This window comes from Macaca nemestrina, chromosome 7 (assembly GCF_043159975.1).
Source record: "Macaca nemestrina isolate mMacNem1 chromosome 7, mMacNem.hap1, whole genome shotgun sequence".
Classification (NCBI taxonomy): domain Eukaryota; kingdom Metazoa; phylum Chordata; class Mammalia; order Primates; family Cercopithecidae; genus Macaca; species Macaca nemestrina.
The window spans coordinates 124,835,666-124,862,939 of NC_092131.1; the positions used below are offsets into that span (position 1 = coordinate 124,835,666).

The following is a 27,274-nucleotide window of genomic DNA, read 5'->3' on the forward strand; positions in this document are numbered from 1 at the left end:
ATGGCGTGAACCTGGGAGGCAGAGCTTGCAGTGAGCTGAGAGCATACCACAGCACTCCAGCCTGGGTGACAGAGCGAGACTCCGTCTCAAAAAAAAAAAAAAAAAAAAATGTCTGCTCCTTCCAGAACGACAGGCCCTGCTCTAAGGGCTTTCACGGAGGCTGGCCCTCCAGGCTCACAGTAAACAGCTGCATGGGAATGAACACATGGCCCCCAAATGGGAGTTGGGAAGTTCAGCGTGTGCATGCAACACCTGGGCAGTGTGCGTGACGGTGAGTGAGCAGGGACAGCTGGCCCCTCTCCCTGCTGACAATTTCACCTTCCACTCTGATGCCAGCAGGGCGTACCCTCATCACACAGTGTCTCCTCTCAGTTGACAGCCCAGTTTCTGGAGCAGCCCCACTGACCACATCCCCCTCGGGCCACTCACCATCAATGACCCTCTTCACCCTCCAGATCCGGAGCATGATGATGAGGCTGATGGCATCCCAGGGGCTCCTGGGTCCATTGGCCACAGTGGACGCCACCATCGGAGCCAAAGATAGGATGATCACAGCCCCGTCAAACACCTGTGAGAGGAGGTGCATTTCAGTGCCCTGGGCCCTGCCGCGTGATTGGGACCAGGGGTCAGTCAGGCAAAGCAGCTGGTGCTGCTCAACTTCTCCAGCAGCCCGGGGTCCCACCAGAAGGCCACCCCATCCCTGGTGGCCCCTCCTGACCCTCCTGAGTCTTTAGGGGCCTCCTCCTCCTAGATGTTCTCCTGAGTGCACTCTGTCCTCCAAGCGACCTCAGCCCATCTCCAGCCCTTAGTTCAGATGGCCTTGGGCTGTCTTGCCCCTTCTCAAGATAAGGCCTGCATTCTGTATCCCAGACCCTGGGCAGAGGCCAAGCTGGATCCCTCCCTGGCAGAGCAGGGGCTGAAGGCAGGCTCAGGGTGTCTCCTTCCGCGGGGGGAACAGGAGCCTGGAGCCCACATCTCAGCTCTGTCCAGTGCAGAGTCTCTAACCCTCCAGGGAGGCAGGGCTAGGCAAGAAGGGGGCCCAGACTGCACAATGAAGCCTTGGGCCCCGCCCTTCCATCTGCCTGCTCCAGCCTGGCCGTGTTCTGAGCCATCCATCAGCCAGGCCCACTGTGTCAGATCCCAGCACTGAGCCAAAGAGGTTGAAACCTAGATGGAGAGGTGAGGAAGGAATGGGCAGCAGATCCTGACCATCTTGCCTTGCCTGTGTGCACAACATTGCCAGTGACAGCCGGGCCTCCCTGACCTCGTCCCACCCACCACGCCCCACCCTCGCGGCAGGAAGCAGAAAGGAAACCCAGCCTGAGAAGCACGTTGACAGTTTCCCACTCAGCTTTCCATTTAGGGTGAATGTATTTGTTTTAAAACACATTTCAAAAGCTTTTCAAATTGATTCAAATTGCAAAATTTTGCAGAACTTCAAGGAATTCTGCATTCCTTTTAACATTCTAAAGAAATGTTTTAGAACATTCTTTTGCTGAAAACAGTCTCAGTTACCCCTCCCTGCCCCACCCAACATGTGCAGCCACAGAGGTCAAGTGGGAGAAGGAGTCAGCCTTTTTGATGGTGTCCACCCTGGGATGGATGGGACATGATGTTTTCCAGCTTCCAGGATGGCTGAGTGAGGGCTTTGGGGGTGGACATTGGTTTTTACCTCTATTTTGTTTTCGATGTAATCCCAGATCCCAAGCACCACAATCCGTAGAACAGTCTGAGGAAAGGAAGTGAGAAACTGATTATTCTCCAGGTCCTCGTCCAGCTGAGAAGATTCCAGAGCTCAGCATTCAGAGTTCTGCTTCCTCATTCAGTAAAAGGAAAAGGTCTCCGCCATCTCCTAAGCATTTCTCAGCCCCTGTGCCCTCTCCACTCCCACTGCCAGTGCCCTACCTCCAGCCTTCGTGGTGGGCACACCTCCTGCTGGCTCCTCTGCCTGCAGGCTCAGACCCCCCCTTTCTGTGCCATCCCCTGGGCACTCCTGATGCCATCTTCAGTGCTCCCTGTACATACAGAATATACTCCAAATCCCTCGGAAGGATACTTAGGACCCTGCCTGCCTCACCTGTGTCATCTTTTGCCACTCCCATCATGCTGCAAACCACTTACGAATCTTCAAACATACAAGCTCTCTCTCTCATGGCTTTGTCTTTGCATGTGGCAAAAACTGCAGTTGACTCCCTTCTCCACTCCTTGACCCCAAATCTCTTCCCTCCTTCCTGTACAATAACTGAAGTTCCAGCATGGCCACCCAACTAAAGACTACATTTCCCAGCCTTCCTTGCAGCTGGGAGTGGCCATGTGACTACATTCTGGCCAATGGCTAGCAACCAGAAGCACCAAGTACAACTTTTAGGTTGTACCCTTAAATGAATTAGGCTCCTCCTCCTTCTATCTTCCCAAGGCCTAGAATTGGGTGCATAAGTGTGATGGTGTGCCGTCTTCAACCAAGGAGGGCCAGGCTGCAAGACAGAAGCCTGCTGGGTCCCCAACAGCCCCAAGCCTTACCTATCCACTTAATGTATTTTTCCATGAGAAAGAGATGGACCTTGCCTTGTTTAAGCCTCTGTGTTTTGGTTTTCTTGTTACAGCAGCTTGGCCTGTGCCTGAGCCAGCAGGGCTTTCCCCTTCCTGTCCTTCTGGCTTAAACGTCACCTCCGTGAAGCTCTTGCAGACTCCCCAGCTCAGCTGGTGCCTCCTTCCTGAGTGTTCCTATGGTCCCTGGGAGTCACCCTCCCACAGCACTTCCTTGTACCTTGTGCTGATTCCCTCCCCATCCCCCAGTGGAGGCTCAAGGAACCTGGTCTGTGTTCTCTCTTTTATCCCTAACACCTGGCATACAGCAGCCACCAGGCAATTATGCACTGTGGACAGATGAACAACGCGTGCATGAATGAATAATTCCTGAATGGTACTGCCTTCAGGAGCGGTTTCCTCACCAAGAGGACATCTTTCTCCAAAGAAGCCTCTTAAATGCTGGTCCCGTAAGATGCCGGTACATTTGTCTGCAGGCTCTTCCTTGAGCCAAGATGACTTTAATTCACAGTGATTCACACCAGATGGTGCCCCTCTCCCTCATGCCTGTAGTATAAGCCTAGCTTTTTGAACTCTGCAAAGCTGCCCGGAGGATCATCACCCACAGCTGTTTTGCCACAGAAAGGCTTGGCTGGTAAAATCCAGCTCTTTCTCGTGAAGGACAATCTTGATTTCTGTGAAGGGATGGGAAGGTGAATGCTCATCGGGGACAGTCATGTCTCCTTCTCTGAGTACCGAGAGGAGCACATGGCAGCCCGAAGTCTGCTCCTCTATAACTTCCCGGCGTCTGGGTGGGTGGCCCCATGCTTAACTGCAAGACACCTTGCAGGGGTGGGAAGAGAGCTGGGTTGGGGGGGGCCACAATGTCTTGAGATCATAGCTCAATAATGGGCTGGTTGTGTGGCCTTGGGCCAGTCAAATCCTCTCCCTGGGCCTCAGTTTCTCCTTCTGCCAGAGAGGTGGGTTACATGTTGTAATTCTTCCAATTATTTATGAGAATAATATCTGCCATCTACTATATGTCTGAGTGCCAGACCCTGGGTCAGCCCTCCTAACATGTGATTCTCATTTTACAGAAAGGGCCAGAGAAGTTAAGGAAGCTGCCCATAGCCACACAGCAATCAGGAATGAAGGCAACATTTGGACCCAGAAGTTTCTGGCTCTGCAGAGTGTACTCAGCTGTGTAAGAACACCACATAACAAGCAGGCATGATGGCTCACACCTGCAATCTCAGCACTTTGGGAGGGCGAGGCGGGCGGATCACTTGAGGTCAGGAGTTCAAGACCAACCTGGCCAAATGGTGGAATCTCGTCTCTACTAAAACTACAATCATTAGCCGGGCGTGTTGGTACACACCTGTAATCCCAGCTACTCAGGAGGCTGAGGCAGGAGAATTGCTTGAACCTGGGAGGCGGAGGCTACCGTGAGCTGAGATCATGCCACTGTACTCCAGCCTGGGTGACAGAGAGACTCTGTCTCAAAAAACACACACACACACTACATAATAATATGGTTTCTTTTGTTGCTGCCCAACTCCTCTAATTGTGCTGAGATTGAAACTTAGTGTTTGTCTCCTCTGAAATGCTACAATAGCCATATCCATCCTGAACTCTCAATTCTGGAGTGTCCAAAACAAAAGTCCAGGCTGGGAAGATGGGAACGGGGCCTGGTGCAAATATAATTTCTGCTATGGCAACTGCTCCTCCTCTTTCTCCCCCTTCTCCTTTTAAAATGGTGGTAAAATACACATAACACAAAACCATCTTAACCATTTTGAAGTGTCCAGGTGGTGTTAAGTACATTCACATTGCTGTGCAGCCATCACCACCATACACCTTTAGAGCTTTCTCGTCTTCCCAGACTGAAGCTCTGTACCTGCTGAACAGTAACTCTCTATTCTACCTCTCCCCATTCTACTTTCTGTCCCTATTAATCTGACTCCTTTAGGATCCTCAAATAAGAGGAATCATCATGCTTCTTTAGAAACAACACTCTTCTTAGCCGAAAAAGCAGAGGCCCAGGAGTGAGGGGTGGAGGGAGCTGGCCAGGCATGGGACTCAGCCAGCAGTGGTTGAGCAGGAGGAGGAGGCAGCAGACAGTGCACCCAGAGCCTCTGTGCCCCACAAAGGAAAGAGACCGGACGGTTTTATGAACCAGAGCAGTGCCAGGGAAGCAGGTGAAACAGCTAGAATCCCAGCCGCTGCCTTCCCTCTGTGCTGGCCCGTCCACAGGGGACCCATCCTCGGAGGCCTGGCTCAAGCCCCACTCTTCTGGAAGCCTTTCCTTCCTAGCTCAGCCCATGGAAACACAACAGCAAGAGGCCGCTGTGGAGAGGGCTCAGGAAACACCTCCCAGCCAGGCCTCCTGCTAGTGATGGGGAAGCAGTGGCTCCAGGTTAGGGTCAAGGCCAGAGTGACCCTGGCTCTGAAACACGCCACCTGCTGGCTTTTCCCCCCCGCAGCATCCTTCCCCTCCCGACACCTTTGCCGAGACCCATTGCCCACGGAGGCAGGGACACAGCCTCACTGCCCTGCCCCACACAGACCAAGCAGAGTCTTACACCTCTGAAAACACGGGCTGGACTAACCCACTGACTGCCTGTGCTTCTCAATGTGCAGCCAAGGACACCCCGCTTCAGCAGCATTGGGGGTTTATGTAAAACGCAGATTCCTGGACTCTTGTAGAGAGCCAGGATATCAGAAACTCTGGGCACAAGCCCCGGAATACGCTTTTTAAACAAACTCCCCTGGAGCACCCAATGGAACCACAGGGACATGTAAGGCGACCCTGCTCCAGGTTACAACAGGAGACCGCAGGTCCACAAGCAATAATGAGAAAGGGCGTTAGATGGGGAGTCAAGAGTCTGGTCCTCTTTCTGGCTCTGACTGTTCCTTACTACCACCTGACACTGGCCGGATCTCTGGACAGATCTGGGCTGAAAGCAGATCCACGCCTGTGTGCGGCCACCTCCAGAGCTGCTCCAGAGCTCAGCGAGGCACACAGCTCACTAAAAAAGCAGAGTGATGATGAGGGATTGCCCCACCCCCAGCCCCAGCCCCAGGGCCGTGGCCTTGCAATACAGGCCCCTAAAAGTTGCAAAGGGCTTTTGAAGGAGCATCTGACGGAGCCGGAATCCTCAGCTTCAGTCACCTCCTTTCCCACCTGGGGCTAAGGGTTTTCAGCCTCCTTCATCCCAGTTTTGCCTTCAGGAGGCTGCTCTGATAAGCAGTGTAGGCTAGAGCCTTGGCAAACACTCAAGGACGGTGCCATTTATTGAGTATTTATTAGGAGCAAAGTTTTTATGCCATTTGAGAGACGCAGAAACTGAGGTGTGAAGAGTGGCTGGTGAACCTTCTGGTCCCTGGACCCCTCTTGCCTTCCGCCTCAGGTGCCCTCATCTTCTGTTCCTGGTCAAGCCCTGCTCTCAAGAAGGGACTCCCCTCATCTCTTCCAAGGGAAGGAAACGCTGTCTTCTCTGAAGGAAGGGGTCCAGGCTTCAGGCCGCAGGACAGGAGAGGGGGAAGTCCCAAGCCTTGCACCTGGTCCAGGCCCCGCCTCAGCCAAATGGAAGAAAGGGCTCCTGCCCCTTCCTGTGGCCTGAGGCCGAGGCCCTCCCCTCAGCAGAATCAGCGTATTTCCCTGGAGAGGAGCCTGATGAGGTTGCTAGAGTTTGGAAACCTTGGGAGATGCAGGCGGAAGTAGCTGTTAGTCTATAAGCTGGTTTTGTGCAAATTTTTAAAAGGCAGAGGAAGATCCCTAGCTCACCTCTTAGTGAGCAGAGTGGGGGCTGGACACCCCTGTGCCCTGCAGAGCCATCCCCACATGGGGCCCACCAGCCAGGGAGAAGGGAGCAGCCATGTCTAGCCCTGAGCCTGCGGCCTCCCAACACTGCCAGCTACACCCCCAGGTTGGGGGCATAGGGTGGTGTGTGGCTCAGGGGAGCAGGCTGGTCTAAGGAACAGCCACCATGGGTACCAGGTGCTGGAGGCTGACCCCTGGCACTTCCTTAAGAAGCAGATCTGCTCTTGGACAAATTTTCCCTGGGGTTAAACTACAATGGCAAGACGAAGACGTGGATTCCAGGATCCAACTACAAGGCCAAAATAAGAAATGTGAAGATCTGTGTGGTAGTTGACACTGTCACTAGTCTCACACTGGTAAGGAGAAGAAAAACAGTGGCTGTTGCCTGTAATCCCAGCACTTTGGGAGGCCAAGTGGGGAGGATCACTTGAGCTCAGGAGTTTGAGACCAGCCTGGGCAACATGGCGAAACCCCGTCCCTACAAAAAAAATTTGCACAAAACCAGCTTATAGACTAACAGCTACTTCCGCCTGCATCTCCCAAGGTTTCCAAACTCTAGCAACCTCATCAGGCTCCTCTCCAGGGAAATACGCTGATTCTGCTGAGGGGAGGGCCTCGGCCTCAGGCCACAGGAAGGGGCAGGAGCCCTTTCTTCCATTTGGCTGAGGCGGGGCCTGGACCAGGTGCAAGGCTTGGGACTTCCCCCTCTCCTGTCCTGCGGCCTGAAGCCTGGACCCCTTCCTTCAGAGAAGACAGCGTTTCCTTCCCTTGGAAGAGATGAGGGGAGTCCCTTCTTGAGAGCAGGGCTTGACCAGGAACAGAAGATGAGGGCACCTGAGGCGGAAGGCAAGAGGGGTCCAGGGACCAGAAGGTTCACCAGCCACTCTTCACACCTCAGTTTCTGCGTCTCTCAAATGGCATAAAAACTTTGCTCCTAATAAATACTCAATAAATGGCACCGTCCTTGAGTGTTTGCCAAGGCTCTAGCCTACACTGCTTATCAGAGCAGCCTCCTGAAGGCAAAACTGGGATGAAGGAGGCTGAAAACCCTTAGCCCCAGGTGGGAAAGGAGGTGACTGAAGCTGAGGATTCCGGCTCCGTCAGATGCTCCTTCAAAAGCCCTTTGCAACTTTTAGGGGCCTGTATTGCAAGGCCACGGCCCTGGGGCTGGGGCTGGGGGTGGGGCAATCCCTCATCATCACTCTGCTTTTTTAGTGAGCTGTGTGCCTCGCTGAGCTCTGGAGCAGCTCTGGAGGTGGCCGCACACAGGTGTGGATCTGCTTTCAGCCCAGATCTGTCCAGAGATCCGGCCAGTATCAGGTGGTTAGTAAGGAACAGTCAGAGCCAGAAAGAGGACCAGACTCTTGACTCCCCATCTAACGCCCTTTCTCATTATTGCTTGTGGACCTGCGGTCTCCTGTTGTAACCCGGAGCAGGGTCGCCTTACATGTCCCTGTGGTTCCATCGGGTGCTCCAGGGGAGTTTGTTTAAAAAGTGTATTCCGGGGCTTGTGCCCAGAGTTTCTGATATCCTGGCTCTCTACAAGAGTCCAGGAATCTGCGTTTTACATAAACCCCCAATGCTGCTGAAGCGGGGTGTCCTTGGCTGCACATTGAGAAGCACAGGCAGTCAGTGGGTTAGTCCAGCCCGTGTTTTCAGAGGTGTAAGACTCTGCTTGGTCTGTGTGGGGCAGGGCAGTGAGGCTGTGTCCCTGCCTCCGTGGGCAATGGGTCTCGGCAAAGGTGTCGGGAGGGGAAGGATGCTGCGGGGGGGAAAAGCCAGCAGGTGGCGTGTTTCAGAGCCAGGGTCACTAATAAAAATTAGCCAGGTGTGGTGGTGCACGACTGTAATCCCAGCTACTTGGAAGACTGAGGTGAGGGGATCGCTTGAGCCAAAGAGGTTGCGGCTGCAGTGAGCTGAGATTGGACCACTGCACCCCAGCCTGGGTGACAGAGTGAGACCCTGTCTCGAAAAGAAAAAAAGAAAAGTGTGCTGTGCTACATCATGGATGAACTGAGAAAACATGCTAAGACTCCAGTCACAAAAGACCACATAGTGTAAGATTATGTTTACATGAACTATCCGGAAGAGTTAAGTTCACAGAGACAAAAGCAGATTACTAGCTGGCAGGGGTGGCGGTACAGGGGGCAGGGGGAGTGACTGCTACTGGGTATGGGGTCTCCTTTTGGGGGTGATGAAAGTGCTTTGGAATCAGGCAGAGGTGACGGCTGCACATCACTGTGTGGGTACTAAATGCCACCGAATTGTCCGCTGTAAAAGGGTTATGTGAAGAGAATTTCACCTCAACAGAAGGAGGAGGAAGAGAGGGAGAGGAGAGTCAGTAGCTGCTGCCGCCACTGCCTGAGGCTCCTGTCTAGAAGGCCAGCTGTGGCTCCACTTTCTCTTCTCCCAGGGAAAGAGCTGGGGCTGCCTGGGCCTTTCCAGACCCCAGGGATGGGGCCAACACCCCACAGCCCACACTGGGTCTGCTGCAGGGTGGCCTGGCCTTGGCCAGGAGGCCCCAAGGACTCCTGCAGTCTCAGGGGAGGAGCAGCAGTCTTCCCAGTTCCAAGTGGCCAGCTGGGCCTGGCCTCAGCCAAGGGCAGGGCTGTGCTTTGGAAGAACATTTGCACAATTCTCCAACTGGATTGCAAGGCTCTGTATATTCTTGGTGCTGAAGGGCCATGTGAAGTGCAGTGACCCTGCATGACCTGGAAGACTGGGGCCCAGGGAGTCTCACAGGCATCCACTCTCACCTTGGACCCCTGCAGGGACCCCTGCACAGCCTGCCTGATGAGGGGCACTCTCACCGCTTTGACAGCATCTATCTCACTGTCAAACAGCTTGGCCCATTTGAACAGACGTCCTCAAACGCAGCCCAAACCAGCCTCACCTTCCCCTTCTCTGGGCCTAGCTCTGTGACCTGGGGCCAGCACAGAGCACAGTAGCCTGTCTTCCCAGAGCGGCCTGCAGAGCTCTGGGGTGGGCAGAGGCCAGGGCAGAGGCCCACTCATCCACCCAGTGGCCTGCGCCTGGGCCCACCTGCCATTCCTGCAGGCCCTGGGCGGGTTTCCACACCTCTCCAGGCCTCAGTTTCACAACTCATAAAATGTCCTACCCACCTTCCAGGACTGCCCTAAGGCTCAGCTGCGAGGCGGGGTGGAGAACTGCCCAGGACAGCAGGAGCCCCGGCAGGGTGACCTTCTTGGAATTTCCTGTGGAGTAATGTCCACTCCCTAAGGCCAAGGAGGCTTAGAGTGCCACCCCACCCTCGGCCCACAGCCACATCCCTGGGTATTAACCAGGAAAGAACTGGCAGACCTGAAGGGGTGGCACTCATTTCTCCCAGCTGAGGAGGGGGTGCCAGTCATCCTGGGTCTGTGGTCTGAGTGATCGCTCGGTCAGACTTTCTTTCTCAGGTTCTTCCCAGAGACCCCTGGTCCCTTCCCACCCTGCCAGCTTCAGGGCCTCCGAAGGATGCAGTCAGGGGCAAGAGACCAGCTTAGGAGCCCAGAGCCCTGGGTCCAGTTTTGGTCTTAACTGGCTGCATAACCCTAGGCTGCTCTCCTTGTCTGTGCAGTATTTTGAAAGGACACCACTGGTATGGTGAGCAAACACGCAGGCTGACCCACCATCCTGGCCCTTCCTACTAGGCGTCCCAGTCACTGTGAGGGGCACAGACATGCTCGCATGTTTCCAAACTGTCTGGGGGCAGGGGACCTCCATGAGACCCTTCCAGTAACAAAGTTCTGACACGGTTCTTGTGGGCACGCAGCAAGACCACGGAAATTTGCACTTGCTAGTGTGGTGTGAGCTGTGTGTATATTCCTGCAGGTTCTGTACCTCATTCATTCGTCACTCGATCCCCATGCACCGGCCCTCCATTCATGCTAGGCAGAGGGCACTGGCAGGGCCGGACCCTGCTACCTGTCGCCTGGCTCCACCCCCTCACCATCTTTGACAAGGTCAAGGTAACAGAGCCAGCCCTTCCTCCCCAGCCTCCTACAGACCCTGCTCTCCCCGCTCAGCTGTGGGAGGACCCAGCCCCTTCCCTGGTTTGGGGGTGCCTGTGGGGGACTCTGAGGCTGCGATTCCTGTGCACAGGGATTTGTCTGTTTCAGGTGGCTCGTCTCCAGCAGTGACAGGAAGGGAATGCCAAATTAATGCTGGGCAATAAATTCTGCAAAAGCCAATAAAACCAAAGCAGAGGGATAGAAGGGAAGAACTGCAGCAACTGATTAAACATTTTTGTTGGCAGTCACAGACACATGGCACATTTTCCAACGTTTGCATCAAGGAGACATCTGGCCATGGCCCATGTGATTGCGGGAGGGAATCCTGGCCAGGCAGAGACAAGGGGCCAGAGAGGGCAGGACCCACGTGGGGGCTGTAAGCGGGGGAGCAGGCCCTCTGCTCTGGGGGCAGGCAGAGGTACCTCCAGGACAATGGTCTCAGGGAGTCAGTTAGGACCCGTCCTGGGAGGGCAATGCTGGGATCTGCCCCCTCCATCTGAGCCTCAGGCCCAGGCTCACCGGCCAGCTCCATGGGCTGCAGGAGGCAAGGCCCGCGAAAGGGAATGTTCCATGCTTGGAATGCCTGCTGCCTGGCCCACCACACCCCACACCCGGAGTCAGGATTCTAGACTCAAGACCCAAAGCCCAGCTCCCTCCTGATTTTTAGGGAGGGTGGTGGGGGGAGAGAGAGACAGAGAGTGCAGAGCCATTAGGTAGACCAGAGGGGACCCATAAGAGGATGCTGGGACTCCTGACTCCCAAGGTTCCCTACCTCAGTGCCTCTGCCCATGCCACCCTCTCTCACAGCATCCTTCCTCCCTTCAAGGCCCCTGGTCTTGGGGTCCCAGAGCCCCCGTGCCTCAGGTAGAGCAGCTCCCGTTAGTGTGAGCTGTGCGTGTGTTCCCAGAAGGCGCTGTGCCTCACTTGTTCCTGCCTTTCCCCAAGGGTTTGCTGAGCCATGCTGAAAGGCCCACGGGACTCTGCATGGGCTAATATGTACCCATAGCAAGGATGGGATGCTGGAGGGTGGAGTGACACAGTGGCCTGCTGACTTGGGCCAGTCCTAGGCTCTGTTAGGAAAAACCAGTTTTCTACATGAAACTCTCCTGTCCTTCAGTGAACCTCCAGTGCGCACAGGGCAGGATAAAGCCCTGCCTGCAGCAAGCCCAAGCCAATTCCTCCCACACCCAGATGCAGGCCAGAGTCTCACTGGGACAGCCTGGAACTGCTCAAAGGAAGTGTCACTCACCCCCATGCAAAAACAGAGGAATGTGCTGCCCAGGCACATCAGCTTCTGCACCAAGCCCAGGGGCCCGCAGATCTCCGGATCTCCGTAAACTTTCCCCTCCCCTCACCACAGAGATTCGCACTTGGTCTCTACTAGCCGACTCCAGCAAAGCTGACGGGGGTCCATGCTCCCTGAGCCCCCATCTCGGAAACACAGCCTCGCACTCACACTGAGAGGCATATCTCTCAGCCCCATCAGACCCGGGGCCCCTGCAGGACCAGGTCGGGTCCACTGCTTGGCCCTGTGACCCGGTTCCCCCACCCCCTGCGTGCTTCGGCCCCAAGGGTCCGGCCAACTGTGGGCCCAAGGCCACAGCCACAGCATCCCAAGAGCTTCCCTGTGTGGGCACTCGGCTTCAGCCTCACCTCCCACCTGCTCCTTACTGGCCGCATCCAACACTGGCTGCCCCTCGATGCCACACTCAGTCTCACGTTCACCAGCGTCATCGGCACCCCCTCACCAGGAGAACACCTGCTCATCTACTGGGGTTCCTCCCAGGGTTTTGCTTGCGCCAAACCCCCCTGGCTGGGTCGGGCTCCCTGTACCATCTCCCCCCACAGAGCTCAGCTATCTGTATTGTATCTCCCTCCCAGCAGCCTCAAAGGCTAGCGGGGGACCTGATGCTAGAAACCATTTCAAGAAGTAGACGTTGGTTTTCCCAGGACAGGAGTCACCCAACAAAGGAGGTGACAAGGCCACAGTCTCTACATACCTCTGAGAAGAACACGGACAGAATGACCAGGCTGATCCAGTGAATCACGCCAGCAAACTGGAACGCGCTGGAAACTGCAATGGACAGGATAAGGACCAAATTTGAGGAGCAAGGAATTAGGTGCGTTGCTATGGGGGCTTCGCAGCATCCATCCAGACCTCTGGGACCCCAGGGCCCGCCTGCGTGAACATTTAGATCTGGTGGAAATTGGGTCAGAGAGCAAGGGCAGCTTTAGCTGGCGTCTGCAGTGAAGGCGGTAGGAGATTTGTGAGACAACGATGCTCTTCTTCTTGCCTCCAACCCAAGGGGCTGCTTCCTTCTCCCCCACGGGCCGCCTCTCTGAGCTCCTGCTTGGTCTTTGGTGGGCTTTCGGCTGTAGCCAGACTGTAGGAAAGAAACCTTCCAGAAGGGGCTCAGGAAGACATTCACGGCTTTTGGGCTGTGTAGGCAGCTTCAGTCGAGGCTGGATGGGCTTTTAGACATCCAGCCCACAGTTCACCCCCAAAGTGCTGTGCAGTCAGGGGACTCTAAATGAGCTTACTGTGACTTGTCGTTCTGGAAACCGAGTGGCAGAGACGGTGGTGTCGGCCAGGGTGTTTTGGAGAGAAGGCTGCAGTGAGGACTGGCAGGGGAGCCAGGTTTGGGGCAGAGGTGTCTGCCTCCCTCCCTAGATTAGCAGAGCCAGTGGGATGGGGTCTGCTAAACTTCTACGTTGCCCTGCTTGCCCCCAGGTTCTGGAGTGGGAGTGAGAGGAGCCATTGGCCCCTGAGGGTTCCCGCCCCACCTTTCACCAGCCACTCCTTAGAGTTAAGGCATTTTCTTTGGAAAGCCCTTTTAAAATACGTGAAGCCACGGCCAGCCTTCGAACCCTGGCATGGCATGGTTTTTAGCCAGCAAGGCCAAAAGCAGGATGCTGGGGCCTAGGACAAGGGTCAGGTGAGCTCTGATGGAGACTGGGTGGGAGGGATTGCCCCAGAGGGTAGAGGGCTCCCCAGAGGCCTAAAAGAAATACTAGTGGGATACTGGGGAAGAGCTGAGATGGGGCGAGGGGCAGGAATGCTGCTGAGAACATGCTTGCTCTGCTTCCTTTGTGAGCTGCCGCCAGGCCTGCTTGGCACATTGCTCAGAAACCCCCCAGGGCCAAGGGAAAGTGCCCAGTGCCTTCAGCAGGGAGGGCCAGACTGAAACAGAGGAACCCACAACCTCTCCCGAAGCTCTGGGATCTGCAGACCCTGGGGGTGGGTAGAAGTCAGGTCACAAAGCATAGCCAGGGGAAGACAGCTGCAAAACCAGGTTCCAGGTGGGAGACTCTGAGGCCCCCTGGCTTTGGGCCAAGGCGACCCTTAGAAGATGAGCCTGGAGTCAGGCCACATGAATACCAGTGGGAACGAAGAGGCTGAGGCCCATGTGACTCCAAGAAGACCTTCAGATGATTCTGAAAACATAAAATCTCTCCCCATTATTTATCAAATGAATTCCTGTGCCTTTTTTTACGGTTTGCTTTAGAAGAGCAATAAATCTCTGATTGTGCGTTTTATGGAATTTAAGATGCCTTTTATGAGCTGCTATTGGATCTCCCACCAAAATCAATCTCCTGGATACTTAATTTTAAGCAAAATTCCAGTGTCGGCTGGGTTCTCAGTTCTCCTCAATACCTTGTCATAGCCCGAGCAGCCGAGGGCCCCGAGGACAATCCGCCACGGGCAAAGAAAGGCTCCGTTATGGGCAGGTCTCATAAAAAGCAGACAGTACGGGTGAGTGGGAGGGAAAGTATACAACATGGTTTAATTGAAGACAGGTTGAGTGTAAAACCAGTACCGGTCACTTTATGCTGGAAGATCCTTTAATTGGAACCAAGGGGCCACCAGCTGCATAAAACCCAACTAGGCTTATCAGACAAAAGCAATTCTGTGCTCACCATTCATCCTCTCTCAGAGAGCAGAGAAGGCTCATGTGACTTGGAGGGAGCTTGGACAGACCCTGAGTTCACAGGATCCCATAAAGGAGTTGAGGGCATTTGAGAAAGGAAGCCCAAGACATCTGAATGGGTTTGGGGGTGACTGGATCTACAGTCCTGGATTTTGCCAGTGGAAGGAAAAGAAGTCTCTTTGGGGCTGATAATTGTACCTTTTATTATTATTATTTATTTATGTATTTATTTAATTTATTTATTTGAGATGGGGTCTCACTCTGTCACCCAGGCTGGAGTGCAGTGGCGTGATCATGGCTCACTGCAGCCTCGACCTCCCAGGCTCAAATGATCTTCCCACTTCTGCCTCCCGAGGAGCTTGGACTACAGGCGTGTGACACCATGCCAGGCTAATTTTTACATTTTTTGTAGAGACAGGGTCTCGCCATGTTCCCCAGGCTGGTCCCAAACTCCAGGGCTCAAGCGATCCTTCCACCTTGGCCTCCCCAAATGAGATTACAGGCATGTGCCACCACACCTGGCCTGTGCCTCGTTTTAAATTTGCATTTGAAGGATCTACCTTTTGAGTCAGGGCAATACAGGTAACCAGGAACTGCACCAGAAACCACTAAGTTATCCAAAGTCAAGAGGCAAGATACCTGCCCCTGCCCCTCTGGTGCGACAAACAGCACGGGGTAGGCCTGGTGGGGGTAAGCGGTGGATCCTCCACTCAGACAGCGATGTCACTATGGGACATCCAGGACAGAAGAGGTGGAAGACAAGGTTTAACGTGAAACTAGGACAAATACCAAGAGGAAGAGAACTGGCCAAGCAGTTAAATGACCTGGTGCCTTGAAATCCCAGCTCCAATACCTCTTACTTAGGGCAAGTATCTCACTTCTCCAAATCTTAATTTGCCTCATCTATAATATGGGATCATATCCATCTCGCCCATCTCACAGGGTTACTGTAGCGTCAAATGTGCGGAAAATTCTTTAAAAACTATCACCATACATATAAATCACACTGCCAACTCACAGCTGGATAAAAATACCAGGAATCTTATCATTGTGGTCGCTGTCGTAAGTAGTTACTACAAGCTGAGATGCCTCCGTAAATGGGAACTCTCTTTAGACTACAGAAAATTCCAACCTGGAAAATCCCAAATGGGAGCAATTAAAAAAATGCATACAGGGGTCCCCAACGTTTTTCATCTTATCAGTTTCTGATCATGGAATGCTGGGGAGAGGACTGCAGAGGCCACATTGGGCAGAGAGGGGCAAACTGAGGCTGGGGGTGACAGAGAGAGAAGCTGCCAGATGTATTTCCTCCCCAGTGGCCATCCCCATGAGCCCTGGGGCCTGAGGCTGGGCAGCAGCATCGGTGGGGGCAGATCACGGCCTGCAGGTTGGGGACCCCTGATGAATGCAGATGCACATTGAATATTGACATCATATGTATTGGCATATGTATCTCTCTTGCTACTCACACTGGAGAAGCTTTATATCTATTAGAAGTTCCAGAGTCAGGAGAATCACCACCAATATTACACAGGCTACCAGGAAACTGTTGAGACTTGCACTGAGCAAAAATACCTGCCACACGGCTGCTCTCTTCCCACAGCACGGCTTCAGCCAGTTAGACCTGCGGGGACAAAAGTGGGGAGAAGAGAGGCTAAGAATGGGAGGGGACAAGAGGGTGGGCCCCAGTCAAAGCCCTGCTCTCAAACCCACCAGCGTCACTCCTCCTGGGCTCTCTCCCTGGCTCTAGGCTTCATGGCGAAACACAACCTTATTCAAGAGGCTGGGGAGCATCATAAAGGGTGAAAATGTCTCATTAAGAAATGGAGCTGGCCATTTTTTTTTCTTTTTTCTTTCTTTCTTTTTTTTTTTTTTTGAGACAAAGTCTTACTCTGTTGCCCAGGCTGGAGTGCAGTGGTACAACCTCAGCTCACTGCAACCTCTGTCTCCCAGGTTCAAGCAATTCTCCTGCCTCATGCTCCCAAGTAGCTGGGGCTACAGGTGCATGTCACCACGCCCAGCTAATTTTTGTATTTTTGTAAAGATGGGGTTTCATCATGTTGGCCAGGCTGGTCTCGAACTCCTGACTTCAGGTGATCCACCCGCGTCGGCCTTCCAAAGTGCTGGGATTACAGGCATGAGCTACCGCTCACAGCCAGGCTTATATGCAAACCTGCAGCTCATGCATCTCTGTGCTTCAGTCTTCTCAAAGTTGAAAAGGGTATGAGACCAACATCTGGTGGGTTAGTGGACAGTCGGCCTAAGCGGCAAGTGCAGCGTGGAAACAATGTGTTATTACTGCACTTCTGTGCAGCTCAGAATGCGGTGACATGGGCTCTGGCATTTGGGAGCATCTCAATTTGCCTTTAATAAATGCTCGATGAATCACTGAATGGATTTTCCATTTTTCAGCTATAAAAAGGAAGATTTGAACTAGATCGCTGTTTTTCAAAGTAGGCTGCGTGGAACACTAGTTCCACAAAATGTTCATAGTTGTTATTTGATGCAAAAGTTTCCATGATTGGGTATGTTTTGGGAAATTTGGGTCCAATGAAGTTAAATGGCTGTTTTCTCTGTGGGGCGTTTTAGGGCCTTCAATATGCTCTTATGCATCATCATGGTCCCAAAGAGACTGCAGAATCAGGGCTTTCCAGACTTGCTGGACCGTGACACCCTTTATCACAGAGTGAGAATCTGGCGAGACTAGAGTTCCACGGACTTTCAGGGAAACCTTTGACTATATGATTCTGGGCATCACAGCAGAGGTGAGGCTGCTGAGGACAGACGCTTTCCTGAGCAGGTCTGGAGGTGGGAGGGGTCACGGAATCTGAGCTGGATGGGCTCCGCAGGGCACTGGACACCCTTCTCTCAGGAGCACAGGAAAGGCACCTCTGAGGGGTCTGGGGAATACAGGGATGGGGGAGCTGAGCTCAAATCGCACCGGTTTGGTAGTTTAGGCACAAACAGGACCTGCCTGCCTCCCTTGCTGAGGAAGAACTAGGCATCCTGAAGTGGCAGCCACAGCACCAGCCCGGGAGGCCACGCTTCTGGCTCTGCCTTCGGCCACCCTGGGGCCCCGCGTGAAGGCTCCTCACCACTGTGGCCTCCGCCTCCGCCTCCCCATGTGTAAACAGGGATAACGCTCCTGAACTCACAGGTCACTAAAGTTAAACGAGGAAACTGATCGGCCCTGTAAAGACAATGCAGCTGAAATGGATTTTGGTGATGATGGCGACGACGATGATAAAATATGTGATGGCCTGAACACGGGGTTGTGAAGGGGGCTCTGCCCTGAGGTGCCCCCTTCTCTCGGAAGGAATAACGTGAATGCTTCAAGGAGATTTCGTCCTCACACTCCATCCAGGGAAAGCCTGAAGGAGTCCCCTGCCATTGGAAGGACAGACAAAGTTCACAGCTCTTCAAGAAACCTGGTGGGGCACTGGGCTTATTCACGTCATTCTGAATATTTTCTAACACCTCTGGGAATGATAGGCCCCCCGTCCTCAACTCTGTAGGGAATGCAAAGACTGGTGTTCAGTCCCCAAACTCAGGGAGCTGCTTCCAGAAAGACAGGTAGGAGGACATCAACAGGCAAAGGAGGAAGAGGAAGAGGCCCTTTTGGATGGGGCTGTGGGGGTGGACGTGAGCCCTGCAGGTCCAAGAGTATGGGGCAAGAGATGAGGAAACCAGCCAGGTCAAAAGAGAGGGTTTTTCATTAAGGGACAAGCAGAAAACAGGAGAATGGTCTGTGGGGGCCAGATGGTGAAGGCCATCGATGAACACCCTCGTCGCGCACTGCAAGTGGATTTCAAAGTCCATTGCAAACCACTTCTTTCTGCTTTCATGCTGGCACAAGGGGCCAATCTTCACGCAAGGGGCTGCAGAGGAAACCCCAGACTGAAATTGGGAGGAGCTTGGGCGGGTTGCCAGATCAAGCGCAGGATGTCCAGTTAAACATCCCAACTTCACATAAACAATGAGCAATTTTCTAGTGTACCCTAAACATTGCGTATGATAGACTCATACTAAAAAATGATCTGTTGCCTATCTGAAATCCCAATTTAACTGCGAATCCTGTATTCTTATTTGCTAAAGCTGGCAGCCCTAAACTCAAGAGCCGAGGGGTCCAAGAGGGGGCCTGGTGAGGGCGACTGTGATTTGATCAGAGAAGCATGGGAACCCTGGGATGCAGGCAGAAAGCCAGGATAAGCTGGGGAAAAGCGCATGGGAAGGCCATCTGTCCGGAGGGGCAGGAGGGAAGGACCTGGCCAGGGAAGCCAGGTGCTCGGATGACAGCTTTGGCCCTGCTGGGCTGGAGGCTCACAGAAGCCTAAAGCTGCCGCCCGCAGCAGTGCCAGCGGCACGGTGCCCCCGTCCATTAACAAGCCTTTACATTTTAAGATATCCTTGGCTATCATCACTTGGCCACCCTCCTCACCTCCTGATTCTTCCTTCCGGCATCACCTACTCCCCCCGCTTCTTTTCCCAGGATGTGACATTCCTGTCTCCCCTTCCGCCAGCCCCATTTTCATCCTTCACACCTCTCGCACTAAGTTCACGCTCAGCCTCCAGCCACCTCAGCGCCTCCGGAAGCCGGTTCCCCTGCCCTCTGCCTGCTCACTCCTCCCTGACGGCTCTAGCATGGTCTTTTCTAGGGCCCAAGGACACCCGGTTCCAATTCCACATTCTCCCCAATGCCCATTCCTGTGTCTGTGGCCCCTAAAACTGATGCCATGTCATTGTCATTTGAAATCTGAGCCAAGCACCTTCAGGCAGTTATGAATAAAAAGGGCAGCTGCCAGGGCCATCTGCCTGGGCTGGCCAGCAGGAAGCCTCATCTTCACATTCCACAGAAGGCACCAGGCATTTGTTCACCTTCGTGCCTTGGACATCCCTAAGATACTGCTCCTTCTACCCCAGAGGAGGGTCCCGAAGGGAGTAGGGAATGAAACGAAGCATTGTATGCAGGAGCACTAGTTCCGTGTATATTCAGTTCCCTATTGACAGGAGACTCAGATCATGACCTGCTTCCGAGGGAGGAAAAGCCAATTTATATTGCTGTTTAAATGTCATTTTTTTCTTTTTCCTTTTTTTTGTTAGAGAAACTTACTAATCACATCAGGTGGTTAGCGAGAAGCTGCAGGAGATGGGCGTCTGGAGTTACCTGTGGTCTGAAGTCAGCCCATAGTTGGCCTGGCCCTGCCACCAGAGCACACTCCTCAGCCTCAGGGAAGAGTCAGGTAGAGGACCGGGCAGATGGCAGGATTCGAATGCCAGGCAGGAGATGACGGCCTTGAAGTCAAATGAACGCTGCCCCCACCATGAGCTAAGGTAGGCAGTGTGATCAAGAGAGGCGAAAATCCCTGCTCTTGGGCAGGTTACGCTCTAGTGGGAGAGACGGTCAGGCAATAAATACAACAGGTTATGGTGTGCTACAAGGCGACGGTACCATAAGGAAGACACACAGAGCTGGTGGAGGGATTAGGACGGGTAAAGGATGAGTTGACATTATGGTGGTCAGAGCAGGCCTCAGTGAGAAAGTGACATGGGAGAAAGCTAATGGGGGTGAGGGGAGAGCGATTTAGTGTACATGGTTGAAATGTACACTACATAGGGACTGTTTCTGGTAAAATTCTATTCAGCCCCGAAGTAACTCCAGCATGAGAAACACCAGGGTGATGGGAGCCAGGAGCTGGGCCCGGAGGAGGATAGGGCTTCCCCCTTCGGCAGTGGGTGTAACTCACCACCCACCACCATCTAGGACAGATGCTGCTGGTGCAGCCACAGCCCTTGGCACAGCCAACACACAGCACCCAAGAACCCTGAGGCAGCCGCACAATCGCGCCTGTGCCACGCTGCTCTGGTCCTGTCCTTTTATTCTCATGCCAGCTCAGTTGTCCCCTGCCCACACTCTGCCCTCAGCGACCTGCCCCTCCACCATGTCAGTCTGGGAGTGAGTTCGTGCAGGCCTCCTTGTTGGGGGTGTCACTTGCATCCTGCTCTGTGCACCTCCTCCTCTCAGTGGCCTGAGGGCAAGGCACATGGGGGTGGACTTGACAGAGTGGAACGACAGAAGACCACTGTCAAGGAAATGATGGTATCCAGGGGATACAGTGTCTGGTGAGGCCTGGCTGCGTTGGAGCAGGGAGACAGGGACCATGGAGACTGGGGGTGGGATGTGCCTCCAGGTCAGTGGATCTCAACCCAAGCTGCACACTAGAGCATCCAAGAGAGCTCTTAAGAACTCCAATGCCCAGGCTGCACACCAGACCTCCTGAACCACAACCTGTGTGAGGACCCAGGCCTCCTCAGATGACTCCAGTGTGCAATCAAGGTGGATGGAAAACGGCTGTTCCGGGTCGTTGATACTCAGTGGCATCTACAGAGCAGCAGCATCAGCATCACCTGGCACTTGTTAGGAATGCGGCGTCTCAGCCCTTCCCAGTGCTAGCTGAATTTCAGTCTGCATTTCAATGAGATCCCAGGTGCTTTGGGTGAGAACAAATGCTTCTGGTGGCCTAATAAGAGGTAACAGGTATCTCAGAAGGTAAAGGGGGCATGGCAAAGGGAGTTTGGGAGCAGAAGAGATGAGACAAAAGAAGGCAAGCCATGGTCGAGCAGCCCTGGGGCATCAAGGAAATGGTGCAGGCAGGCTGTGTGTGTGTGGGGTAGGGGAAGAGAGTCCAGACAGGTTCTGGGCTTCTTCGGGAAGAGCAGAAACAGAGGGCAGGGCTGCACTAGACTGCAAGACCACAGACCCCAGGGCTCCAGAACAGGGCCCTCGAGGGTGGGTGGGGGGCTGGGAGGCTGGGCTGAAGCTGCAGGCTTTTGGTTGACCAGTATTTGAAAATCTCAAGCTGCTAGTAAAATTTCATCTGAAATTCAGATGACTCGGACATTCCTAGAAGACTGTGTTTTAGCAGCAAAATAGAATGTGACCAGTTTCAAAAGATTCCTGAGTGGTTCAGTAATGACTCAAGGGGCTTAGTGGGCCAAAGGGGAAATCAGCGTTGACTGCTTAATTACAGAAGGTGCTTTCCTTCTGTCTTCAGCATCAGCCCGTGAAGGCCCCAGGGCTGCTTCTCAGGGTGGTGTTATCCCCAGAATTGCCACGAGAGGGCAGGCGTTTCCCAATTTCCTGTCTTGGTGCTGCTGTAGTGAGGGGACAGCTCCAGGGGCCCGGCTTGGGCTGCCAGAGTCTGCAAATACCAACAAGCAGATGGTATGTCCTGGCAGATGGGCAAGTATTCTACCATAGTCACTCTTGAGGCCTCAGAGAAATCCTGGGGTGGGAGGGGAGGCTGAGTACCTTTGTTGCTTCTGCTTCATAGTCTTAGGTGTTTGCATAAAAATTTCAAAAAATCTAGAACATGAAAGTGAAATGACAAACTTCCAGCGGAGGCTTCATATGCGATAAAGCCACAGGGGTGACCTGGAAGGAGCTGGCTCAAGCCACTGCTCCATCAGGCAGCGTTCCCAAGCCTGGCACTGAAGCAGCCCCAATCTGGAAGGGGAAGTAGAGCCGTGTGGCGCTAGGATGGGGAGGGCTGAGCTTGCTCCTGTGGGGACTGGCCTCTCCCACACCACAATCCACTATGCAATTGGTCTGCAGTGGCTGCCAGGCTGGCTGTGGCGGGGAGGGGAGTGACTGCACTGAGTCTCCTGAGGTGCAAGCTGGGGAGTGGCCAGAGCAGGGGGACCGTGGATACCCTCAAGGTGTCCTAAAAGGGGCTCACAGGCAGTGGAGAGTCACAGCATCAGCCCATCTCCCTGAAGGTAGCCAAACTAGCTAATCCTGTCGGCCCTACTTTGAGATTTTCATCCTTCAAGTTCTCAAGGAAGGGGCTGAGGGAGGTGATCAAAATGAGACTGGAAGCTGCCTGGCAGGAGGAGCTGGATTGAAGCCTGAGGCCCTGGGCTTCCCCAGCTGCTGTCACTCTGCCTTCAGGAAGGCACTGCTAGACCAAGGGCTCAGAAGCTTTCTGGACTTCAGAGCTCTCCAGCAGTGGATACAAGCTATGCCCCTACACCCCCAAAATGCACAAAACCACAGCACTGTGCATAAGATTCCAGGGAGTGCATGAACTCCTTGAATCTCACCGATGGATCATCTAAGGATACCCAGGCTCCAGGTTAAAGCCCCAGGATTAGGTGATTTGAGGCCCCGCCTAGCTCCACTCGCGCCGGTTCTAGCATGCTGAACACCTGTGCTCTGGGTGTCACAGCTGACTTTGCCAATGGTTTTGATGGTCAGCAAAACTCCTGGGTCCCACTTTACTATATTTATTCCAGATGATTAAAATATTGGAGAAAGCCATGAGGCGGAAATGTAACTTCTGTCATTGACATGGACTTATTGATTAAACAAACAGTTAAGATACATATTGTGCACCAGGAGCTGTTGTGAGCACTTTACAAATGTTAACTCATCTAGTTGCTATAAAAGGCAAGTCCTTTTTCTCTGTTTTCATGGAGGGGAAAGCCAGACTTTTCCATCTGTTTGGCTGTTGCTGGCAACTACTGTCTCCAAATCACAGTCGCACCATTGACTGAACTCTGACTGGAATCGTTGAGCCTTAGTTTCCTAATCCCCTAAATGGAGATAATCTGCTTTGACAGGGTTGTTGTGAAATTTAAAAATATTGAAAACATATGTCAAGCCCATAACACAGTGTTTATCATACGATCTACTATGGTGATTTTAGATACACAGTCATTAGAAGGGGCATGAATAAACACAGTAAGTTTCCACATTCATTCCATTCCAGGCATGGTTCTCATATGCCCACCAAATGCCAGGCACTGTATTGGGTACTGGGCCCATGAGGGTGATCAGAGCCTTCATCCTTACGGAGCCTACAGCCTTATACATGAACTCTGATGATCCAATGCATTCCTAGTTCTAGGACACTCAAAAGGCAAAACAAGGGGAGGAAAAAGGCAGGAAAGAAATGGGCTCACTGTGTATGATGCCTCTAAAGAGACGCATCATCTCAATCTGTGAGAACCATCAACCCAATGCCTACGGGGCATCCTTTTACAAACCATCTGAAAGGGTTAGTGGGGCTTCTTTCTCACCCAGGGAGAGCCAGAAACACAGGAAAAACACTGAAGCTTCCCCTTTGTTCCCTGTACCCTATTCCAGGGCACAAGCCACAGCAGCACACAGACTCTGAGACGCGGGCTCATAAACACACACCACGAAAACAGAACTCTCAAGGTGGAGGTGAGAGGTGACTCTCCCAGCGCTCTGGGAGAGCTAAATAAATGGAAGTTTCCATACAGGCAGCTTCAGTTCTGCAATCAGAGCTAAAGGTTAGCCCTGCTGCCTTGCGGGGAGAGAGGGAGGAGGGTTGTGTGCAGCTGGGGTCACCAGAGTCTGACATTTGCTTGTCCCAGAATCTCAGATTTCTTGCATCCTCAGAAATGTCAACCCTGGGAAACAGTAGGGTGTGGTGGCAAGAGTTCAGGGTGGGGGGTGAGGGGGTGGCGGAAACGGCCATACACTTGGCAACCTCACCCCTGCCCACCTCAGGGCACAGTGGCCAACGCACACCATGGATTGGCTGCCCCTTCTTGGGGAGACCAAGGACACTGACCACACATCTCAGAAGGGCTGCCATGTAGGTGGGCTGTGCTCAAGCAGTCACCCAAGTCCTTGGCAAGGGGTTCAAGGTTGACTTGGGGGTGGCAGTGCGGTGCTGTTGGATGAAGTGCCTATAAGGTCTCCGCCACCCTGAGGTCCTCAATTCTGGAAACTGGTCTCAAGTCTGAGAATCTCCTTGTGCTGTGCTTGGAGGACAGGGCTGCTTGGGGGCAGTCAGCTTCCTACCGGGTGAGAACCAGGGAATAAATCGGCACCCCACCCACCAGCTCTCTCCAGGTTTGCTGTGGTTTGGCAAATCCTGGGTCAGCCAAGATCTCCCTCCTTCTAGTTGGCCAAAGTCAGTATTCAGGTGCTTCCGCAGATGATTGGGGACTCCCATTCCATCCCAGCACCACAAATTCACCTAACTTTTCCTTGCGGGACGTGGCCACGCATTTCAACTTTCCTCCCCTCTCTCCAGGAAACGTCCCCGACTCGCCCCCCGACCCAGGTGGTCAGAGGCGCTCCGCCGCCATCTAGCGGTCATCCGCCGCTGTACACCCTGCTCCTTGCGAGCAGGTGGGGGGAGGGGGCGGATATTTTGCTGAGAAATAATACATCTGAATGTATTGCCTTTTTTCCTTTTTTTTTATTTTTTATTTTTATTTTTTAATACAGGGTCTCACTCTGTTGCCCAGGCCGGAGTGCATTGGTGCGATCCTGAGTAGCTGGGACTACTGGCGCACACCACCACGCCTGGCTAATTTTAAAATTTTTGTAGAGAGGGGTTCTCACACTCCAGGCTGGTCTCCAACTCCTGGCCTCAAGCGATCCGCAGGCCTCAGCCTCCCAAAGTGTTGGAATTACAGGCATGAGCCACTGCAACCGGCCTTAATTGATTTATTAATCAAGGAAACTTCTTTGGGGTTCCTGGACTACAGGAAAGACAGCTAACCAGTGCTCATCAGGAAAAATGTTTTCGTCTAAATTAAACTTTTATTCTGTGGTTGGGGCATCAAGAATTCTCCTGGAAGCTGAAGCCTACTAAAAATATCAAGGGAGTGAGGGGTCACAGGGTCAATTTGGGGGCCAGGGACAGCTGGCTTGCCAGAGAAAGGGGTGGTGTTTTATTATAGACAGATCTCACTGGCATCAAGAAAGTGGATTATTGAAGCTCCTTTCTTTTCCTCCCTGAGAAAAAAAGGATGCAAAGCCATCCGAAATCATGTGATGCCGAACTTCCAGACTCTGCAGCTGCATGGCCATGGCGGGGATCAATCTGCCTCATAACCCTGAACCCCCAAAGGCTTTTCCTTCCTCTACCAGGATGTTAAAACTTTACTAAGTGAAGTTGGCATGTTCTGAGGCAAATCTGATTTCCTTCTCTAGGGTGACTTTGTGGAGAAGGCACGGAATTAGCAGGTACGTTCAGACGTGAGCCAGCCAACAACCATAGCAGTAACCTCTGAGGCATAAGAAGCCTGGGGCCTCCCTTGCAGCTCCTTCCCAACTCCACAGAGATCTAGGGACCAGCTCCCAACTCCCTCCAAATGGAACTGGGCTTCCCCTTCTCTTCTAATGCTTATTTGCATGCAGCCCTACCCATTCACTCACTGATTCATTCATTCAAGTCATTCCTTGATCAGTCAACACCCCTGTTCCAGGCTCAAGTGATCTGATCCCCACCGTGAGGAAGCCCCTGGCCTGGTACTGGAGACAGACTTGTAAAGAGAGGAGCAGAGCTCAGTGTCACCCCTGGGTGTGGTGATGGAGGTAGGCAAGGTGCTATGGGTACACTGAGCTGAGGACCTAGTCTGGTGGGGTTGGAGGACAGAAGACTTTCTGGAGGCTGTGGCCCTCAAGCCAGACAGTACAGGAAGAGAGAAGGGTATTTTGGGCTATGGCTTAGTAGGTCCCTACCCCTCCCTTCTCTTTGTCCCCAGTCTTTGCTTGCTGGCATATCTAAAATTATTTCAGTCCTTATTTAGAGATGTTTGCTATATTGGGTCTGTCTTATTTTTCTAACCTGACATCTCAAAAAATATCCCTGTGCCCCCATTATGTTTTTTTTCCTCTGAGTGTAAAGTTCTGGCAGAAATGTGCTGTTGGCATCATCTCTAAGTAATAACATCCATTTATGTCCGCCCAAGACCCAAACTTCCTCCAAGCTTCCCATGCCTAGGAGTCCAGCCCTGACCTCTCAGGCTGGGCTTTTTAGAACCCTAAGATATAAATAACTGTCTTACTAAACACTGAATATCTTTCATTTCTTACTTTATTTTTATTTTTGACAAAGACTATCCCACTTTCTCACCCATGACCATCTTTGCACCCTCTTTTCACTAAAAAGATGGGGAGCATCTTTATCTTTATGTGACCACAGAGTGTCATTTATAAAGTGGGGATGATGACCCCCACCTTGCACCACCATTTCTCCTGCGGGGCTGTGGGCCTCTCTAGGGTGGAGACTCTGGTCTCTCTGATTTTTCTCTTTTGTTGCCTCTGGTCTCACCCAGACCCTGAAAACTACCCAGACCTTTAATGTACTTGGTTAAGAGAAAACAGAACTTCCATTCTGCACCATGATTCTTGCAAACTCAATGTCACTCTTCCAAAGACAGATGATTGGCTCACTGAGAGCCTCATTTTTCTGTACCTCACTTTTCCACCATTGAGTGGGATGACATCCAATGAGAACATCACAGAATGAGAACAAGAAATCAGGAGCTCTGGTTATGTGCAAACACAAAGCCCCAGCACTGTCCACCAGGACAATGGACACTGGTCCAACTGCATTGGAATGAAAGCATCAACTGACCAAGTCATTGAAGAAACAGACTAAGAAGGCAGAGCTTTCCCAATCCAAACAATGTCTAGAGAGGCTGGATGAAATTAAGAGCTAATTCGAGACTGAAGGCTATGAAAGGAGAACTGACTTCCTTAAAAGCTGTGGATGATTCTCTTGCTAATGTTCACATACCCCGTCCCACTGGAGTCACAGTAATGTACTTTGGGAAATGATACAGTTCCAGGGGTAGGCCTGATTGGCTCATGGATTTTCCCCTGTGCCTTGCCACGCACCCAATTCTAGCCAAAGACACATGAAGGAGAGAGCTGCTGGAGGCTTCTGGGAAAGTTCTTTGTTGCTCCTAGAAGAGAGTGATGGGCAGCCACTTTCACTTGCCAGACATGAATGAGGAAAGATGTGGCCTGATGACCACAGGCAGCCCTCTCGGAAGGAACCAGTGGAAATGGCTGGTTCCTGTCACAGCAGGAAGCAGGCCTGGGGTGCTTGTAAATGAGCCGAAGTACACATATGGCTCATTTTAGTAGTAATGGGTTGGTGAGGTCCAGGTTCCACGTGTTGGGGGTCACATGGCTCTCAGACGTCATGGGA

At 52.8% G+C, this 27,274-nt stretch overlaps 1 protein-coding gene across 12 annotated transcripts in view; it reads right to left on the reverse strand.

The window, feature by feature from the left end:
* The window catches only part of LOC105491009 (transmembrane protein 266), a 150,943-nt gene that overhangs the window by 33,608 nt on the left and 90,061 nt on the right, over positions 1-27,274 (reverse strand). For all 12 annotated transcript variants that reach the window (XM_011757074.2, XM_011757076.3, XM_071100898.1 and 9 more), the window contains 4 exons: positions 15,761-15,915; positions 12,363-12,436; positions 1,673-1,729; positions 430-568 (listed from right to left, as the gene is read on the reverse strand). In XM_011757074.2, coding sequence (XP_011755376.1) covers positions 430-568; positions 1,673-1,729; positions 12,363-12,436; positions 15,761-15,915 — 425 coding nt within the window. The remainder of the gene's footprint in view (positions 1-429; positions 569-1,672; positions 1,730-12,362; positions 12,437-15,760; positions 15,916-27,274) is intronic.